This window comes from Papilio polytes, unplaced genomic scaffold, assembly GCF_000836215.1.
Source record: "Papilio polytes unplaced genomic scaffold, Ppol_1.0 DF822178.1, whole genome shotgun sequence".
Classification (NCBI taxonomy): domain Eukaryota; kingdom Metazoa; phylum Arthropoda; class Insecta; order Lepidoptera; family Papilionidae; genus Papilio; species Papilio polytes.
Genome location: NW_013527026.1, coordinates 4,820,674 through 4,842,824, shown reverse-complemented (window position 1 = coordinate 4,842,824; position 22,151 = coordinate 4,820,674). Strand labels below are relative to the sequence as shown.

Here is a 22,151-nt window from a genome sequence, read left to right as displayed (position 1 = left end):
CGGGAGAGCCTTACAGTGCGAAGATGTTGAAGCGGGCTCTACCGCTATTCCGACATGATTTTGTTAGTAGGGAACTACAAAACTGCTAAACTCATGCAAACTAATGAAAGGTACAATAATAGATATGCCTGGAATAGACAAAGGCTTAGTTCCTATTTCTATACTAATATAAAGAGGAAAACTTTGTTTGTTTGATTGTAATGAAATAACTCAAAAACTACTGGACCGATTTCAAAAATTCTTTCACTGTTAAAAAGGTACGTTGTCAGTAAGTAACATAGGCTATGTTTTATATTATTTTTTAAATTCACGCCGGACGGAGTCGCGGGCGAAAGCTAGTATTCTATAAAAGAAGTCGCAGGTAGAAGCTAGTAAAGAATTTAATAATTTAATCTTACCTATGAATTTGTAACACTGTTTCACGTAAACGTACTCGTGGGTTCATTACGTTTAAAATATTGCTCTCTCAGTTTTTTTTGAAGAAATCGAGTGAAATGACAATATATTTTTACAAGAATTTTGACAATAGAAGCCCACGTATGTCGATATAACTGATACAGAAGGTGTTCAGAGGTAGACTGAGTTAGACAGAGCCTGTGGCGAACCATGTAGGTCTTTGGAATACAGCCTTCGAGTACAGGGCTGGATTTTAACACATACATTTTTAATACACAGTTTGAAGTAACGAGGTAAGGAATTTGTGAGGTAAAATTTTTAAATGGAAACCATGTTTATTTTTTGTATTTAAAAATGATTTATTTCTTCTACATGTTAATACAGTTTATAATCAATCTTTATAATCAACTAGTTGCGACCCGCGACTTTGTTAGCAGTAGGTGTTAACAAATGAATTAATGTATCCCACGGGAACCGTAACTAATTCCGACATCAAATGAAGCCCATGTGTTCTTGCGGCCATCTTCTACATCTATGCCTTTCATCGAAAACAGTCAAAAGTTCAAGCTACAAATTCCAAACATCCATCCATTTAAACTTTCGTATAATATTACTAAGATTAAAACGTAGATATGATGAAATATAATAAAAAAATAAAATATTTTCTTCTGTACAAAGTTGCGAGTACAGCCCTGTGCTCGTGTGGTTTCGTGTGTGTTCAAGTGTTTTCTGTATTTGTTCTAATTCCTGCGTAAGTGTAACTCTGTGTCTATCTACACTACTTTTGTAGTTTTCATTGATTTTGCTTAATTTATTACAAAATCTTTACAATTGGATGCATTGTTATGCTCACCAAATCTAGGTTATGTAAATATGGAGAAAACACGTTTATTTGAATCCAAGAAATGTATTTGACAAAAGTTTAAAACTAATAGAAGTTTCACAGCTGATAATATTTTAAAAATTGATATATAGGCTATACTAAAACTTGTCACAGAATAGATTACGAAACTAAAAATATTTTTAAAGTTATTTCTCCAGCAGTTGGCAATATGTTACTAGATAATATAGGTTAAAAAACATAAAACAACAAAGAATAGTTCGACGATTTATTTTATAATCTACGTATAATATTTATTAATAAATATTAATTAGAACATTCAAGTACAAAACGATTATTCACTAAAATACAAATAATCAATTACACACATGCAAGTTTCAAACAACTGTGTCAACATTGGTAAGTTTGCTTATAACGCGACCTCATTCTTTAGACAAGATCCGCCATTTTGGGGAAAAATTATTTCCTTTTACAGATTAAATTCTTGCATACCAAAGACACTCAAATCGAAGGTAAAATAGCCGTCGTCCTAACCTCCGTCTGTGCGGAATTAAAAAGAAAATAATCATATGGTTTTTAGTACTAATGTGTGCTAAATTTTAGTGAAATTCGTTAAGCGGTTAGGTTACAATTTCTAACAAACATTCATCCATCCATCTTAACTCGATGAAATTTAGCATAGATGTAGATAATCTGGAAAAACACATAGGATTGGCTTTTGTTTTCTTTTTGTTTCACGGACGAAGCTATTTATTGTATTGATAAGATATACTCGTATAATTTTTCATATGCTTGTTCTTTTTGTTTTTTTTATGTGCACTTTTCTAATGTTAAATCAACTATGCCATTGCTTTAGTTTTGTTTATTAATATTATTATCTCTTTCTATTAATTATATTAAATAGTCGCAAGTTGTCATTTGTAATAGGTTTGTTCTTTTTTCTACAATACATTATAGTTGCATATTAAGTGTCGGGCACCTCTGAAGAGGTGCAACACGGCCCACAGGGACAGGCTGAAAATCAGCCTCTCGTGGCATTGCCCATGTGGTACACGATGAGCCTGCAGCCCTTTGTTATCATATTTTTTTTTTGTGTTAAATATTTTCACTGTATGTAAATGTTTCTATATGATGACAATAAAGAGGTTTTATTATTATTATTATATTTAGTTATTACATTGGTAGGATTAAAAAAAGATCATAAAGCCAAGATACCTGTCATTTATAGCAAATATAAAGAAACTATCTATTCTTAAAGTGAACGCGTCTATATGTCATATAACATTTTTGTTTTTTCTAAACGCATATGGCTGAAATAAATGTTTACTATTATGATAAATGAACTCAGAATTCGATCAGATATTGTATAGATAAGTCGCTCATTGTCAACATTATACTATTTTAGTTGTAAATCTGGGACAGAGAGTTACGTTACGTGGTCGGTCACCGCAAGTTACCACCGCACAATCTGTATTGGAATTGTCTTAACTTACAACTCAAAATGTACTACTTACTACTTCAACTTATATTTGAATGACGATATTTTATAATATATAGATTAGTTTATTCTAGTAAAGTAACGTAACCAGTAATTATAATGTCTTTGTGATTGGAATCTTGCTTCAAGTTAGATGGTTGGAAAAATCCTTTAATTGCTGATAGGTTAGAAAATTCGGTTTTGTATATTTTTCGAGAATGTTAAAACTTGAACTTATTTTTTTTCTGTTTAAAAGTGGTAAACCACTCCCCTTAGACATCAACTGCAGGTACGTGACCTACTCTTCCTGCGCATCTCCACATCCTTTAGCTTATAAGTAAAGGGTGGAAAGGAAAATTGATTAAAATTAGTTTTATTTTAAAATAAGTGGTCAATTAATTTAATTTTCTTAATTTTAGGATTATTATGTTACCTATCTTTTAGATATTTCTGCTACTAATACTAAATTTAGTATTACCAGTACTTGCGATAAAAATATTTAAACAACGCCATCTACTTTAGAAATAAGGAACTTCTAATCTACAGTTTGCTTAAAATAAAAAAAGAAAGAAATAAAACTTCATAAAACGGATACACATTGGTTTTAATTGCGAAAGAAATTCATTTCAATTTACATTTATATAACATAAAACTAAAAACTAAACATCTTAAAAATATTAAATTACAAACAATAATGCACTCGACCTTATTTCTTATATAGTCCAATAAAATGGTAAATGTTGCATTTTAAATCCTATGGGTTTTTTCATATTCCCGTATTTTTTTGCCCCTTCTCTTATAAAATATCGATATTTATTAACAAGTCACATCACTATTATGATCTTGATTCAGTTTTTTGACATTGACAGCTAAGTTTTAGGGTTACCAGAATGCAAGATTTTCCTTAATTCTTTCGGAATTCCCTTTTAAACATAAAAACGAATGGTTTACAATTCACTTGAATAATTAAATTAAACTGACTTTATGATTTAATTATGATATTCAATAAAAAAAATTAACTCAAAAAATACTGGACCGATTTTAAAAAATCTTTCACAAATAAAAAGATAATATTACTGAGGGAATAGAATATTTAATATTCGATTTATAATTTTGAGCGGACAATGTTGCGAGCAAAAGTTAGTAGCAAACATGACAATCTACAAAAAAGTTGACAATTCAAAATTGACAGCAGCATATGTAAACTGTCAAAATTTTATTTGACTCTTCCCCACAGGAATCAGATAATTTCAAGCTATAGTAATTTAAACAAAACTAGTCAATTTAATTCTAGTAACGGTCGAATTTTGATAGCGATTTTTAACACTTCGCTTTGTAATGCTTTACAATCTGACAGACGTGAAAATGTTAATAGAATTTGTAGTTAATTCGTTTCAGTATACGGCCGTTGCGATGCCGTATTCACTTTTGTACCAAAAATCGTTTCACACTTGAATATGGTAAAATATTTCGATGTAACCCATATTTTGACCACAAATTCTAACTGATGGTTCAAATTTACCATAATTTCACATTTTCTTTGGAATCCGATAATTTTAACCCATACTTAATTCAATCATCTTCTTTAAATCTCTTATTCGTAGTAATTCCATTATAAAGTTCTTCACTAGATATCTTATCTCTCTTTCGTTTCATAGCTTTCATCTCTTTCGCACTATCCACACTCATTCTACTGCAATCGGAGTCACTTGACATTCCGTTTGTAGCCAGCTTTATTATAAGTAAATCTTTCTCTATCTCTGTCAGTTCCTTTGGGTTAGAGCGAGATGTCTGTCTTTTGACAGGCTTCGGTCGAACTGTTGGTAAATATTCTATTGCTTTCCTCTTTTTATATGTCCGTTTCGTTCCGTCTTTTTTCTTTTTAGGCTGCTCGCTCTGAAAATGATGGGATATTTTTTTAATATAGCAGTTATTTACGATTTCTCACGGTAATAAATTTATTAATTAATGGTGAAAATTTTGAAATCGACCCAGTAGTTTTTGAGTTATTTCAATACATAAAAAAATAAAAAAGGTTTATTTATAATATTAATATATTTAGATATTTTTTTAACTTGGAAACACCACATATAATAAAGTTTCTTTGCTGGTGATATTTTATTTTTCACCCTTATTATATTTATTTTATTATCCAAGCATTTTTACATACTACCCCAACCATTAACAAATTTTAATTTTAAAAACATTAGAAGGGTGTATTATCACTTAGTGACATAAGAAATAATTATTACTAAATTTTTTATTCAATAACGGACAAAACCTAGTTTAAAAATATACTAAACTAGCTGTTCCCGTGCGACTTCATCCGCATGAAATTATGAAAATTTTATTTTATTTTATACATTTGTCAAATTATCAATAGCAAATGTCAAAATGACATGACATGATGACAACATTGGTTCCTTGATGTTGGCAGCAACTTATGGTCTCTTTCCCACATTAGGGGTTTTATCTAAAATATTTACCCCCTAAGTTTAATGGCGTTAAAATATATAGCCTAAAGCGTGACGCAAGTGTAGGGCTTTTTATTAAAAAAAGAATTATTCAAAAATATTTGATACTGTCGCTTTTAACTCAGAGCAATACTTCTCATCAAGACTTAGGATGCGCGCCAAATCTATCCATACTTGTAGTGACATTGACAGCTGTCAGCTAGGGACGTGCCGTTTATGCCGATAATCTAGAGTTGCGCCAATTCTATAGCACGGTACTAATTTTATTCCTAACAATAGTAATATATTGTTAAAACGACAGATTCCTTAGTTCAATATCTTCATATATTTGTACAAATATTAAGTATGAGAGATTTTACATCCATACTAATATTATAGAGGAAAGATTTGTATTTTTAAATGTATTGGTAACTCAAAAACTACTGGGTCAATTTAAAAAATTATTTCACCATTAAAAAGCTACGTTTTTAGTAAGTAACATAGGTTACATTTTTTATTATCTTTTTTTAATTTGCGAGTTGTTTTCATACATGTTTAAATACTCTACCTGTTTAGGTTTAGCTCCGATATATCCTGAACATCTCTTAGCACCACAGAGACATTGTTTCTTCTCAATTCCCGCGCATTGTAAGTTATAATTGAACGTCACTTCACTGTTCTGTAAATTAAAAAGAATTATTTTGACTACATATAAAAAAAAACGTAATAAACTTTGAATCATCACTAGACACATATAACCTCGACAAGTTAAAGTCCAAGGGAAACACAAAATATTTTTAAGTTAGAGGTTTTAAGTTATTAAGAGTCTATGTTATAGAGGTTTTGGGCTCTGACGGGAAGGGAACATGTTATTTTTTTAAGTTATAGAGGTTTTTAAGTTATCGAGGTTCTACTGTATTTTGTACCAGCTGTTCCTGGGCGGCTTTCCTTATATTATAAAATCTTTATTTTAAAACTAATATTAACATTCAAATACACAAATAACAAGGCTTCTTTTAGCTAACAATTACCGTTACCATGGCGACCTTGCTGCCTTGATGTTGGCAGCTCGTAGTTTATGGTCCCTTTCCCACATGTTTATTTTTTCAATTTATGTAGCTCCTAAGTTTAATAGCGTGGATATATATAGCCTTAAACGTGTCGTAAATGTAGGGCTTTTTATTAAAAAAAGAATTATTCAAAAATGTGTGTTTACGCTTTATTATATTAGTATAGATTAACATATTATTATTATGAAGAGAAAAGCTTTGGTTGTTTGTTTGTAATGAAAAGGCTCAAAAAAAAACTTGACCATTTTTCAAAAATCACCATTTGAAAGCCACATTACCATTAACATAGGCTATATTTTTGAATAATTCGACGCGGGCGAAGTCGCACGCAACAAGTAACTATATACATACTGCGGGTATGTCTGCGATGGCGAACAGCCCCACTCTGACGTTCTCGCAGTTCGGCTCGCAACAGTGGTTCATGAACCTGCAATATATAGAAAAAAATATTTGTAACTGGCTTTCGCGCGCGACTCCGTCCGCGTGGAATTAAAAAAAACACAAATGTAGTCTATGTGTTCTTCCAGAGTATCCTCTACGTCTATGCCAAATTACACCGAGATCCGTTCAGTCGTTTAGGCTACAAACTCTAACAAACATCCATCCATCAAAACACTATTATATTAGTAAGCAAGTAAGCTAGTAAGTAAAGCAAGTAAGCAAGTTAGTAAGTAAAGTATCTTAGCAATTATATTAGTAAGATAAAATTATTTATGTTTTTTCCATTTTTATACAAACCTCGCCAAATTCCCTTTAGGTCCAGCATCTATCATTCTCTCTTTATCCAGAGTTAGGAAATAATAATTCTCGTCTCGTATCTCATATTTTCTCTGCATTCTTCTCTTAAACTCTTCTTCGTCTATCAATTCTCCTACGTATTCTATTACGAATTGACCTGCAAAATTATATATTTATTTATACTATTATAATAAAGCGTAAACACACACTTCTTTGTTGCCTAAGATGTCAGCAATTACAGCATAATTTTGAATAATTCTTTTTTTAATAAAAAGCCCTACACTTGCGTCACGCTTTAGGCAATATATTTTCACGCCGTTAAACTTAGGGGTAAATATTTTGGATAGTAACCCTAATGTGGGAAAGAGACCATAAGTTGCTACCAACATCAAGGAAACAAGATTGCTAAGGTTTGTAATGTCAAGTAATTTTGACATTTGCTATTGATAATTTGACAAATGTGAACAATAAAATGATTTTTTTTATAACTTTATGCGTATGAAGTCGCATGCATGCATGAACAGTATATTATGGTGCGACAATATTATTTGACCCGGTGGAGTTAATACTTACTCCCAAATGACAATGTTACAAGATTTTCATAAGTAAATAAAACAAATCTATTGATTTTTGTTTGATTAGTTTTTATATGATAAGGTGTGAAACAAGCAAGCAGATATTTGAATTCGCCAAAATAGCGAAGCAACCCATAGATATGCCATAGATATATTGTAGATGTTTCCTATCCTTTACCTTGTCTATTTTTATATCATGATTGCAAAGCAAATGGGTATCTGAATTCGCCGGAATAGCGAAAAAACAGCTAATTCGACTTTTAGACATCTAAAAAAGTAGATGCCAACCTTAAATCTACAGGTGGGATGCACAGAAAGACTATATTTTCCCTTCCAAGTGTCTTCACCTTCATCAAATCTACTTTCCCTTACCATCCTATATTTATAAGAAAAGGGTGAGTAGGCAAAGGAACTAAAATTAGCTCTGAGGTATTGATCATAGGTTAGTTGTTATAAAATTTGTTAGTTATACTGTTTTTATATGTTCAATGTATAATATTTACCTGCTTTAATATCCTCTAATGTCTTCAAGCCCCACCCCCTCTGGGGTGTCCTGTAAGGCACTAATTTGGGGTACAAACGTTTCTCAAAGGCGCGGTTGTTGCAGCGCTCTCCCGCACGACACGACGGACCGCATTCTGTTAATAACATCCTGGAACAATACAATATTTTTATACTATAATATGGCAAACGAATGGCTACTTGAATTCGCCAAAAAGGCGAAATTACCACCGTTGTCTGTTAATAACATCCTGGAACAATGCAATATTTATATATTATAATGTGGCAAACGGACGAGTGGCCACCTGAATCCGCCAAAGTGGCGAAGCGACCGCTGCCCATAGACATCCGCAATTGCAGATGCGTTGCCTACCCTTATACGACGGAGGAGGAGACGCACATAAAGAGGTTATTTCCTCTTCCTAAGTGAATCCTCTACCGTCAAATCCACTTTCCCTCCTATCTTTATACTATATATTTCTTATAAGAAAAAGGATGGGAAGGGAAAGGGACTAGAACTAGGCCTCCGGCACCACACATTAGATTGTACGTGGAATTGCTTCCACTTCACTTCATAGCGGCGAAGATGTTAAAGCGGGAGGTACACGAGTAGACGTAGAAAGAGATGGATATTGCGTGAAAGGTGACATGATCAAGGGAGTGATGACTGAGATGATGGATGATAGAGTTATTTTTGTACTAGCTGTTCCTGTGCGGCTTCATCCGCATGAAATTATGAAATTTTCGTTTTATTGTTTACATTTATCAAATTATCAATTTTAAATGTCAAAATGACATAACATGATGACAAACCATGATAATCTTACTTCCTTGTTGTTGGCTTATAGCTCATAGTCCCTTTCCCATATTAGGGTTTTTGTCCAATTTATTTACCCCTAAATTAAATAGCGTGAAAATATATAGCCTAAAGCGTGAAATATGTGTAGGGCTTTTTATTAAATAATCATTCAAAGATATGGGTGTGATTGCTGACATCTTACGTCACAAAGTAGTGTGTGTTTACGCTTTATTATATTAGTATTCAAAGATATGGTGTGATTGCTGACAAAGTAGTGTGTGTTTACTTTTTAGTATAGATTTAGATTATTTCAGTGTGTACAAGGTCTGACCTATTAAGGCACTGTGAATAGGGTCCGCAGGGGTCCTCCACGTCGGGGTTACACTCGCACTGCGTGAGGGAGCTCTCCTGCAGCTCCGGCTTCCTGGCGGAGAGCGCGCCGCACGGCTTGTTGACGCGCAGCTTCACGTAGTGCGGCGGCAGCAGGGACGACACGAACTCCGGCGGCTCCTCCTCGCTCGGGGACACATCTACATAATTAATATAAAAAAAACTAGTAGGGAAAAATTTAAAAAATTCACCCTTTTTTTTAAATAGTGTGTCACTGTTTGCCTTGAAGAGGCATTTACAGATTCACCGGGCTTGAGGTGGCCGAGCGCAGATGGCGCTTAGCCTAAACCTCGTTTATGAGTAACTAGGCTCGAGGGCTCCCTCAGGAGCCTGGGCTCGGGCCCTTACTTCGTTAAAAAAATTCACCCTATGGGGCCGTCCATATATGACGTCATTCTAAATTAGGGGGGGTTGGTCTGCGGATGACGGTAAATGATAGATAGAAGGGGAGTGTTTCGAAATTGACGTCATTGTTATTTATTTATAGTTTATTGTTCACGTACAAAGATTATTTCTAAAAAGAAATTTCTTCCAGCACACCTAGTAAGTGAGACTGCAAATGTGAGAGGCGGCTAAGGCGCGTACAATACTAAAATAACTCATAATATACAAGTAAAAATAATAAAGGTGATTCTATAATCAAGTATTTTAATCATATTTTTCTCAAATCTGCAATGTTTTAATTTCGTCAAACTGTTTATGACGTCAATTTTGGGAGAGGGGGGGGGTCATTAAGAAATGACGATAGGATTGTAGAGGGGGGAGGTCTAAAGTCTGAAAAAATCGATGACGTAATTTATGGACGGCCCCTATGTTACACAGAGATAAATTACCTTTCGAACGGTGGAGGAATTTTTAAAATTGGCCCAATAATTTTTGAGTTATATACTAGCTGTTCCCGTGCGATTTCCTCAGCATAAAATTATCTTATTGTTTACATGTGTCAAATTGTCAACTGCAAATGTCACAATGACATGACTTATTTTTACTACTATTTTTTTTTAAATACTCACTTTTCAATATTTCGCAGGCTCTCTGCGCGTGCTCCATCGCCATATTGAAAGCCGCGTCAATTTTGGACTTCTGATTTGATACTTTTCCCGTGTCACCTGAAAATAGAGAAAAAAATCACTTTATTTACTGAAAACTACTGTTTTTCGCGACTTTGTTCACGGAATTAAATAAGCAAAAGTAGTCTATGTGTTATTTCAGAATTACAGAGAGATGCGTAGTGATAAATCATCTTCCGATATTAGAATATTAAGTACTAGCTGTTGCCCGCGACTTCGTCCGCGTGAATTTTTTTATAAATGAAATTAGTAGATTTTGTTAATTTACTAATATTTCCTTTAACTATTCCAACTAAGGTCTAGGCTTGTGCTAGGATATGGTTCACAAAAGTCGAATGAGGGTTCGAACCCTCGACCGCAAGATCGGTAGTCCGTACCCCAAACCATTAGGCTATAGGCGCTTTATAATATAAAACATGTTACTCGCTGATAACATATCTTTTTAATGGTAAAAGAATTTTGGAAATCGGAGAAGTAGTTATTGAGTTATTTCCCACACAGAAATACAAACATTTCCTCTTTATTAGTATAGATTATCTAAAATTATACATAACAGACTATTTAAAATTGAAGTTTGCCATTTATTAGACACTAGCTTTCGCACGCAACTCCGTTTGCGTGGAATTAAAAAAAAAGTGGGTAGCCTAAGTGTTCTTACAGGCTATCCTCTACATCTATACCAAATTTCATCGAAATCCGTTCAGCCGTTTAGGCTACAAACTCTAACAAACATCCATCCATCTAAACTTTCACATTTATAATATGATATTCTGGTTAATTTGAAATAATAAAATAAGATTTACCTTCTTGGAAGGGGAAAACTCGTCCCCTGTTGACCCAGTAGTGGTCATACTGGCCAAAGAAGCGAACCACAAACTCCCCGGGGGAATGTTTCACCGCTAGGATGTTGGGGGGAATCTCTGAAGGGTGCAGTATTATTCCTGGCCACCATCTGTATACAATTAACATTTTTTTTTACCTCATAAAGTAGGAGCTGTCAACTGAATTCGCCGAAATGGCGAAGCGACCGCTGCCCATAGACATTCGCAATAGCGGATGCATTGCCTACTCTTAATCAACGAAGGAGACGGACATAAAGTAATTTCCCTTTCCTATGCGTCTCCTCCACCACAAATCCACGTTCCCTTCTCATCCTTTTCTTATAAGAAAAAGGGTGGGAAGGAAAGTGGAGTTTACTTAGGCATTCCGGCACCAAATTTAAAATTTAAAGAGCATTAAGAATATGGAAAAAATAATAATGAAAAAATAGATTAGAATGTTAGATCAGAGATTTAAATACTTGACTTGTAATACAGATCTTGGGTTCGAATCCCGCTGTACTAATATGATTTTTTATTTTAAAATTCCATATGAACCTTTACCCGATTTTCTTAGTTTGAAGGAAAACATATTTGCACATATCACAGAAGAAATTCAAAGATATGTGTGAAGGTCAGATAAGAGAGAGAGAAAGAGAGAGAGAGAGTCCTTAATGAGATGTACAGAAGAAAAAATATATAACTTACCTATAATGTCCCAGTTTGACCCACACCATTTCTCCATACAAGGGTAAACAACCTGTCTCACAGTCCTCACACATGTAGCCACCTGGAAAATATACATATACCTATTATCTTACTAATATTATAAATGCGAAAGTTTAGATGGATGTTTGTTAGTTTGTAGCCTAAACGGCTGAACGTATCTCGATGAAATTTGGCATGGATGTAGAGTATGATCTAGAACACATAGGCTGCTTAGCTTTTTTTTAATTCCAAGCGGACGGAGTCGCGGGCGAAAGCTAGTTTATTAATTCTTTTTTTAATAAAAACCACTACACCTATGACACCTATAGGCTATATTTTAAGCTATTAAACTTAGGAATTGACTAAATGGGAAAAAATGCTCTGCGAGAAAGGAACGAAAACTACTAACCAATAGTGTGAAAGAATCAAGTTTTAATAATTAAAGTCGCGGGCACAAGCTAGTGTTTAATATAATTGTGTTTCTCACCTTCAGGTGGTTTGATATTAAGGCACTCAGCATGAAAGGATGTAGGACAGTACTCGCAGCAGATCAGGGAACCTCCCAACGCACAGATGAAACACCAACCGGTATTCACATGACATGGTACTTTACCCGGCCTAAAATATATCAATTTTAGCATTAAAACGGGGGCATACATTTGAATAAACTATCGCACAACTGTTATGTGTGTCGATAGTTGTGCTGCTTAAACTGTTTAGTTGCACAACTAAAAATCGAGTAGTGTGCGTACCTCTATATGAGTTCATAAAAATCAGCGCGACTAAACAGTTGTTCTATAGTTTGGTCAAAGGTACGCGCACTCTTATAGTCTAACCTTCTTATAAACATTGATTAAGGTGTATGAATCGATATGGACTTTATATATGAGAATCGTAAAATAGTTACGAACAATCGATGTTTTTGTAACATATTAGGAGTTTTAAAAGAAAAAGCCTTCTTTATGGCAACATTGTAATGACATTCAACTAACTTAATCATACTAATATTATAAATGCGAAAGTTTAGATGGATGGATGGTTGTTTGTCAGTTTGTAGCTTAAACAGTCAAATGGATTTCGATGAAATTTGGTATGAATGTAGAGGATAGTCTGGAAGAACACATAGGCTACTCACTTTTGTTTTATTTATTCCACGCGGACAGAGTCGCGGGCAAAAGTAAGTACAGTTTTATAACTCACCTGTTCTCATAATGTCGTGGACAGATAATATGTGACGCTGACAATATTTGAGTACCAGCTGGAAGACATTTCGTGAAGGAATGGTATGTCGCTGGACATCTTACACAACGCGCTAGTTTATCGCCACTGAATCTTGTTTTACAACCTCTAGGGTCATCACTCACACACGTATGACACACATGTCGGGGACAAACAACAGGCTCGAAAAACCCTTTAATATTTTTATTATTTCTAAGCACTTCCCCAGAATGATACTGTGTTTGCGGCCAATGTTCCAAACACTCCAAATGATAGTGTCTATTACAATGCGCCAATTGACACCTCTGTCTAAATTTAACACCCTCTTTCGGTGAAGTGTCAGCCCTACACACGAAACAAATAGGTTTGTCGTATTGTAAGCAATTATTGCATTTGAAATCCGAATAATCGATATCTGAATTCCGATTTTTAGTAGGCAATTTGATATCGATTATTTTACACTTCCCTACTTCTATGTCGCTCCAATCGAGTTCGTTTTCACTTGAATCTGAGTAATATTCGTTTTGTGTGTTGAACATTTCTTTCATTTTATCACTTAATTGCGTTTCGAAGTTATTTGCGTCTACGATTATATGAGATTCTAGATCTTCTATTGATAAACTTTCTTCGGAATTCAATTCGTGGGACTTCTCATCACTCTGACTATCTCCGTCTAAGCCGTTAGAATCATCTAAACCTTTCTGCTTTCTACCTCTGTTTCTCTTCTTCTTCTTTCTACCTCTAGTAGGTAGCTGTTTATCAATAACTTCGGCTTCTTTCTTAGTACATGCAACATGGAACATACAATGACATCCCTTACATTTAACTAGATTTCCAGATTTCTCGCAAATTTCACAAACTTTTTCTCTTAAAAGACCTTTAAATATATTAGGCTTTGGTTCAGTAAGTTGTTTGAAATACTCTTCGACTTGATCAAAGTCATCGTCGTTTAAAAAGTTTGCGTCGTCACGAGATTCTTCTATACTTCCGTTTGGATCAAGTGAAGTTGTATTTTCAAGGTTTTTGTCTTTAAAATCTCTGTTTCCCTTAGATTTGAAAATCTCAAATAATTGTATTTCATCTTCCATGTCTAAATCTGAATCATCATTATAATCTTCGTTATAATATGGTCTTGCAATTCTTCGTTTTGATTTAGATTTAGGTACAAAATCCTCGTCATTCGTTTCCTTATCTACTTTGACTTTCTTTTTCACTTTCTTTGGCTGTGATTTATCTTTTTGAAGGCCTTTAACTAAATTTGCTTGTTCCATTTCGTCTGTTTTTTTACTTTCGGATTTAGAATTTTCCTCATATTGCCAAGTTTTGTACAAATATTGTGTTATTTCGTCTTGTGTTAGTTCAGGATGTTCATCTATTAATGCGTCCTGTCTAAATTCTAAGTATTTCAAAAATTCAGGATCATCTAGTTCATTTTTGGATGATTTAGTCGTTTTCTTTTCAGTCCTGTCTAATGTCATTCTTAATGTTTTATTACTGTCAATAACCTTTTTTACTTTCCAATTGTTTTTTTGTGATTCTTCTATATTTGGTTCGTTCTCTTCTGTTTTCGTATCTTTATCCAACTCAGAATAAGGAGTATTTGAACTTGAGTCTTCTGCATTTTCAGAATTTATTGATACTACGTCTGAATTAGAACTTTTGGATGACCGATTTTCCGAATTGCTTGTTTCTTTACTAAAAACTTCTATGGCATTATTTTCTTCTTTAGTATGTTTTTGATCTGAATTGTCATTCACATTAAGTTCTGTATCTTCACAAACATTGTGTAGTTCACCAACTTCTTTACTTTCAGTTATATTATTTACTTCATTTAAAACGTCAATCTCTCTTACAACTTCAGGTAAATTTGTCATTTTACAGTTTGACATTTTTTCTTCAGTCAAGGTAGAATCGTTTTCACCATTTTCATTTACATTTGAAGAAATTTCCTTAACATAAATATGTACATTTTCATCGTCATTTTCGTCAGGAATCGAACTAGAGTAGCCACTTGAAAAAGAATTTGGGACATCACTATCATTACGTTTAATTGATTTCACATTAACATTATTGAATTTATCAATATTCTCTAGTGAAACTTGATTTTCTGTTTGTTCATCTTTTAAAGATTTGCTTTCACTAAATTCCTCACTTTCTTGTGATTCTGATGTCTGTTTATTCTTAAAATCTCTTAATCTCTTTGTTTTGGTCAATTCTATTGATTCGCAAACAGTTGTACAAGTACTGATTGTATTAAAATCTTGATTTTCACAATTCTCTAACATTTCTATGTCATTTGATTCGTATAAATTCTCGTCTACTACACTTTTTGATTTCTCAATCTCTGTCTGAATTAAATCATGATTTTCACTATTATCTGGCACAGCTATAATTTCTTCATTCATTTCTATGTCATTGATATTACATAAATTCTTATCTGGCATATTTATAGATCTATCATTCTCTGCCTGAAAGTGGTCTAGATTTTTACATTTCTCTGGCTTATTTAAATTTTCTCCATCCATTTCTGTATTAACGAATTCACTTATTTTTTCGTTTGATAAATCATTATGTGATTTCGTTAAATCTTCAAAATGTTCACGATTTTTTGTTAAATGCATAACTTTTGAATCTCTTTCATTGGAATCACATAGATTTTTATTAAATACACTCTTTGACTTATCACTGTCTATTTTCTTTATTTCAACATGATTTTTCTCAAATTCATCAATTTCTATACTTCCGTTACTTTGTATATTTTCTATATTAGATACACTAACAATACGTTCGTCTTCAAAATTAGACTCCGATTCTATTATTTTATTATCATTATTTTCTATATCTACAGATTCTTTATTTTCTAAAACACATGTGACATCTTCACATCCATTAAAAAAAACTTTATCTATGCATTCTGGCAATGTTTCCTTATTTATTTTTTTATCTTGTACTTCACCATTTAAATCTATTTGCGTTAATTCAAAGTCATTTAGTCTAGTTGGAATCGAATCGTTTTCCGATTGAATTAATTGATTTTTTACTAAATTATCCTCAAAATCGTCTTGATTTTTTATTGAATCAGTAATATTTTCTGATAATGTTACATTTTGGGATTCATTTAATGCGATTCCTTGGTGTTCATTTGCTTCTTTTTTTATATTGTTTCCTTTATCATTAACAGGGTTAGTAAATTCTTCACAAATCTTTTTACTATAATCATGTTCATTTTGATGTGATAATAATTTAACTTCAATTATATCATGAGATTCTTTTAAAGATCTTCTAAGACTGAGAGATCTTCTTGGACAGTGTTCATTGGTTTTTTGTTTGCTATTAGATTTGCTATCTTTGTCTGTTTTACTTTGCGATTTATGATAAGATTTCTCTGGCGTTTTTGATTTAGCTTTTTGTAACCATCTATCCATATGTGATTGTTTTTGTATTTTAGTTATACCAGTTTTTGCAGCCATATTATCTAAACAAGCTGTCACAACTTCTGATACATCTAAAGATTTATTTCTTGTTTTGCTTTTAGAACGTTCATTATCATTCGTTTTTGTATCATCTTCAGAAAATAAAGTATCATATAAGCTCTCACTTAATGAAACATCACTGTTAGTTCTTGTTATCCTTTTTTCTATTTTTGCTGTTTTAGACTTGACATTTCCTAGCATATCACGTAATAAATCTATTCTTAGCCTTTTTGGTTCACGTAGTAAAGTTTCCCCTTCTTCAACTGATATTGCCCATTGAGATTGTTTCTTCTCTGATATAAAGAAGGCTGCATACAACCTTGGATCCCGTTTCTTTTCCTGCAAATTTTAAATCAATTAACAAATGAATAGTTCATATATATTATTTATTTCATGAAACAAATTACACTATTAGAATTAATAAATCATTCTTACCTCTGATGTAAAGTTTTCTCTAGCAGTTTCAAACTCTAGTTGTCCTAAAAACTTCCGTAGCATGTTGTGCATTATCCATCCACGTCGACCATTGTCACCCAGGAATGTGACATGCAAGATATCACGTTCAGATCGTCCCAATACTGCGAAAAAAAATGTTTTTTTTTTATTTTAGTTTTAAATTTACATTATCAATTAGGTAAAGCACAACCCTCATTTAATCATTGCAGTGTTACTTTTTATTTTAAATCTGTACATATCTGCAATGAATTTTAAAGATATGTGAAGTCAACACTCAATGCAATGATTGACTATAGCCTAGCACCCCTAACATAGGGTAGACTACGAACCTCTCAGACAAGATATAAATGATTTGATAACAAAATACATTTAGTATTCGAAATCTATATAAACAAGTTGTAATCAGTAAGAAGAATGATTTGTATTTTTGTATTCAATTCACGTAAAAACGATAGGGCAGATTTAAAAAACCCTTTCACTGTTAGAAAGGTAATATATCTGTGAGTAACATAGGCTATCTTTTTTATTGTTTTTTTAATTTCACGCAGGCGAAGTCGCGAGCAACAGCAATCATAAAATTATTGCATAATTTAGAGACCATGTTTTAGTTGAGATATTACTATAAATATAAGATAAGGTTTAATTTAATGTTACCTACATTTTTCAAACATTCCACATTATCAAATGTTTACATAAAATTTACAGTACATAAAATTATATGAAGTCATTGTAAATAGGTTTATTTTTAGATTCCACAGCCAAATATATAAGCAATGTTTTATAAACTGTGGCCAAAAGAAACTAATGGAATTATAGTTGGATTCAATGGACATGACAAAACAGGCAGAGGCTGACAATTTCATTTATTGTAAAGTAACTTTTGTCCGCAACTTTGTTCGCTCAGAGTAGTGTGAGTAGCCTATGTTCCCTTCCAGATGGTCCTCTACACTTTTTTTTTTAAATCTTAGTTAGGTAAAGGGGGATTTTTGTCTTGGGAAAGACATATCAATCCCATAGTGCTGCTAGTAGATCGTAAGAAACGAGCTGGCACACCTTTACAAAATTTTATCAAGATTTGTTGAGCTGTTTAGGCTACAAACTAACAAACATCCATTCATCTAAACTTTCGCATTTATATTAGTTATTATAACTTACAATCATATGGATGTCCTGACTCACAAGCAGCTTGTAAAAAAAGTAAAAATCAATTACACAAGATATTGGCTTTATAGAATTTCATGAGTATTTGGCAATATACTAAGTTGTACCTTGCAATTGTATAGTCTGGTGTTAAAGTTGAAATTTTCCGAACTTATATTGTATATATATGTGAAATTAAAAAAAAAATACAAATAATAGTTAATCAAAATGGCATTTGACGAAAGCATAGTGATGCAACCTGCATGTAGCTGTGAAGAAATTCAAAGATATGTGTGAAATCAACCCGCAGTGGGCTTGAGAGGCTGACTATGGCCTAGTCACCATTATCTTAGGTAAGATTCCGAGCAGCTCAGTGATGATGTATAGTGAGCTAATAATTGTGAGTTAATTACTTACATTTTTTCTTTACAAATGTCCCACTGCCAGGATCTCTAGTGATAATGCAAGGCCAGAATGGATATGTGCCCATTCTAGCCCATGCCAAATCTCCCACTTGATATTCACATTTAGCCTCCATGTCAAATATCTCACTCTTTGATAAAGTCATTTTATTATCTATGATTTCTTTTTTCTTTTTCTTGGCATCAAAATCTAATGTTTTTACCACAGATGATGTATCAAGGTGTTTTGTACCTAAGCTATATTTCTCTGAAGACCTTTCTAAAACACCTATATGTGTTGATGGTTTATTTATTTTAACAGGGGAAAAAAGTGTTTTTATTAATGTTATTGTCTCCTCTTTATCCTTCTCCTTACTTTGAATCAAATCCTGTCTTATGTATACTTTAGGAAACTTTTTAGCGGGTGATAGAATTTTTTTCTCATCTGTACCAAAACGACTTAATGATATATTTTCATTGTAAATATTCTCAATTTGTGTTTCAAGTTTATTTTCTGTTTGCTTTAAACTTTCCATACTTATTGGTGAATTTGATGCATGCATTTTATATACAGGTGATTGTATTTGAACTGGTGATCTGTCAATCTTCGGTGATTTTATACTTTTTGTAACTGATCTCTCTGAATCACTGGAGTCTATCTCCGATTTAAGCCTACGAGCTCTCCCATAGCGGCTGGTACTACTCTCCCAATTTGTTATAGGAGAAGTCACTCTGGCTGTCAAACTTGTTTCCAATTCTCTCTCAACAAGTGACTTCTTTTTAGATTTGTTTTTAACAAAACTTGTACTGTCAACATATTTTATATCCTCAGCACTCAAATTATCCTCTGATTCGTCCATTGTCGGCGGTTACAAGTCATTTAGAATTTAAATTAGGACACTGACGTAATTTCATTCAACAAAATCGTCGATAAAAATTTCGATGTAAATTTTCAATTGCAAATAAATGTCAACATGAGAATAGTAAAAATAAAACCAAAGTAGGCGAATTAAATAGAGTAATGTAGAAATTTTCTACAACCTTCGGCTGAAACAAAAGAAACGAAATGAAGTTATACTCAGTGTCAGCTAGGTTATTGAATTATTCACAAAAAATGAACCGTTTTAATAAACTTTAGAGAGTTTTTATGCCAATTCATTTTAGATACGTTAGTTACCATGACGTTGTGGTATTACAATGTCCTCCGAACATAATGGTTGCACACGAACCAAACGGGTGGGCAAAAGTAATTTAGCACCAAGTCTCGAATCGGAAACTTAATTTTTATTTTAACAAATTTGTTTCAACGCGTATAAACTTAAAAGTTGCAATTTCAAAATGCTTACTACACACAGGATCCCAAACATTTCACAAAATCTCCAACGTTAAATTATGTTTTGAGCAAAGTCCTATTTTGTTCCGAATAGGAACCCTCTGTAAGTGTCATCCACGCGCCATGATATTTTTATAATCAAGAAAATGACGAAAAACTTACACAAACTATCCTGTTTAACTTATTTTTGGCGGCTTTTTTTCTAAGCATTAATGTTAACACATAAAATAGTAGAATATTAAACTTGATTAATATAATTGAATACAAAATAAGTTCACCGACGCTTGATGCCGCGAAAAATTACCACAGAATGTTATCAATGTGTGAGTGTGTCAAACTCAAATCTTGTATGAATGTGTGAGTTACTTATGCAAAAAGAACAGTATATGAAAAATGTATATACAATGGCATTTAAACGAGATGTATTGGTAGTTCATCGGCTCTATGGGCTTCTAAATTATGCACTAGAGGTTATAGCGCGATGTTTACTATTGTATGTCATATAAAAACGCCCGTTTGTGTTATTTTTAGACTAAATTTTGAGTTTATGCAGTAACAAGATTATGACTTTTAGAAAAGGAGACATTAAACACGGTTTAACTACCTTTACAATAAAATAAACAACCTTGGAAGAGTAGATTCCAAATATAGTTTATCTGTTCTAATATTTTAAAAGTGGTGATCACCAATTTTATCTGTGATTGTCACTGTCCCTGACAGCTGTCAGTTGTCGATAAAGCGAGCAAAGGAACATTGCTTTTAGTTTACAAATTAAACAATTTAGTAATAAAAATGTCGGGGATTGTTAAATCAAAGGACAATAAACCAGGGCCGATAGTATATAGCGATGCGGCACTCAGAAATAATGCAGCAGTCGTCGAGTATTGTAGAACATCTATGGCTGCGTTATCGGGTTCCACTGCTGGTAAAAACTTTGTTTTATACTTCAATTGTAACTTAAATATGACAAGCATATAATATTTTTCATAAAATTCACTAAAAACGATTATTTTATACTTTAGAGATGAGTTTTTGGGTAGTAAACCCAAATCAGATATCTGTCTTGGAGTAAAACTGTAGAATAGACAAGAAACACACTAGACTGATCATACCAAAACATCCGTATATTTAACATATAGATCCAAAGCACAACATTGAGGTGATAAAACTTCATCCAGAGTCTTTGTCACGATAAATTGACTACTACTATACTACTATATTTTGTTTTGAAAGCGACTTTCTAAGTGGCCTGAATTTGGCTTTACTATCCAGTGCTACTCTAATGCTGTAGTTTTAGATGTTTTATTATAATAATGCTCTTGTTTTTCAGGTGTTCTTGGTCTTACAGGATTGTATGGATTTGCATTTTATGTATTTGCGGTAATCATTTTATGGATGATGTTTATGATCAAAGCTGGTTCCGAATGGAGTAAATATTATGTATCAAGACAGAGTTTACTGACAAACGGATTTTTCGGTGCTTTATTTACATATGTTTTGTTCTGGACCTTTATATATGGGATGGTACATGTTTATTAGTAAATTTATTAACATTATAATAGTGACATTTAGGGCCTGTTCCACCAAATTGTAAATTGATAAAAATCCGATGTGTAAAATATGTAATGGAAATATCGGATTTTGTTACCTTATGACAGTAATGGCATTTTTAACCTATCTGATCTGCTATCAGCCCGCGGTGGGACAGGCCCTTAAAGGGTAATATTAAATTATCATTAAGTGGATAAGTAAAATTATTCTACGTAAACATCAAGTAATGTAAATCATTGCTAAGAATAATTAATTTATTTAACAAATAAATACCTTATTATTTACTTTAGAATATGTTAAAAATGATTTATTCTTTTAATTATTCAATATTTGTGTTTAGCATATTTCGGTGTTGTGTTATTATTTAGTAATACATGAATAAGATAAATTTTGGTAGTTTTTATTTAAATATGCATGTTCCTTATACATAATGCAATAACAAGATAGTTTTGTAGGTAGTGCTCACTACCAAGTCTAGATGGCGCTGTTATGAACTTTAACTATTTCAAATTTTGATTTGGTGCGTCTAAGTCATATTGAAAAAAAATTTGGTGAGCTTAGTATAGGCGTTGCTGATATGAAAAAACATTTTTTTTAAACTTTCGTCTACAAAAGCCAATGCTATAGGGTACTTTTTTATTTTCGTCCGTAAGATATGAAAACTAAAATAGTATAGTTATATTAATTGAAACCAGTCGGAAGGTATATATTTTTTTATAGTATAAGGTGACAATCGAGCTAAA

At 32.7% G+C, this 22,151-nt stretch overlaps 1 protein-coding gene across 2 annotated transcripts; it reads right to left on the bottom strand.

Annotated features, from left to right (window-relative positions):
* Positions 1 to 3,944: 3,944 nt before the first annotated feature.
* Positions 3,945 to 20,188, bottom strand: LOC106106633. 2 transcript variants are annotated; one of them, XM_013287245.1, is made up of 14 exons: positions 20,020 to 20,188; positions 18,541 to 19,571; positions 16,963 to 17,105; positions 13,037 to 16,866; positions 12,324 to 12,454; positions 11,837 to 11,918; positions 11,114 to 11,262; positions 10,254 to 10,349; positions 9,182 to 9,380; positions 8,054 to 8,202; positions 6,976 to 7,132; positions 6,589 to 6,664; positions 5,736 to 5,846; positions 3,945 to 4,610 (listed from the first exon to the last, which is right to left on the bottom strand). In XM_013287245.1, exons 2-14 carry the CDS (start codon positions 19,382 to 19,384, stop codon positions 4,287 to 4,289), a joined length of 6,291 nt encoding a protein of 2,096 aa, XP_013142699.1. In that variant the 5' UTR covers positions 19,385 to 19,571; positions 20,020 to 20,188; the 3' UTR covers positions 3,945 to 4,286. The 2 variants fall into 2 exon arrangements, with proteins under 2 accessions (XP_013142699.1, XP_013142700.1); XM_013287246.1 differs by lacking the exon at positions 20,020 to 20,188 and adding an exon at positions 19,871 to 19,989.
* Between the last annotated feature and the right edge of the window lie 1,963 nt (positions 20,189 to 22,151).

Bases quoted from the DNA above. Each gene is read 5' to 3' on its own strand.
- LOC106106633 (XM_013287245.1), bottom strand. From the start codon at position 19,384: ATGGACGAATCAGAGGATAATTTGAGTGCTGAGGATATAAAATATGTT. The intron at 10,350-11,113 runs GTAAATCTTATT...CTCTATTTTCAG, and splicing joins AGTTTTCCCCTTCCAAGAAG to GTGACACGGGAAAAGTATCA. The intron at 7,133-8,053 runs GTAAATATTATA...ATAATTTTGCAG, and splicing joins ATTAGAGGATATTAAAGCAG to GTCAATTCGTAATAGAATAC.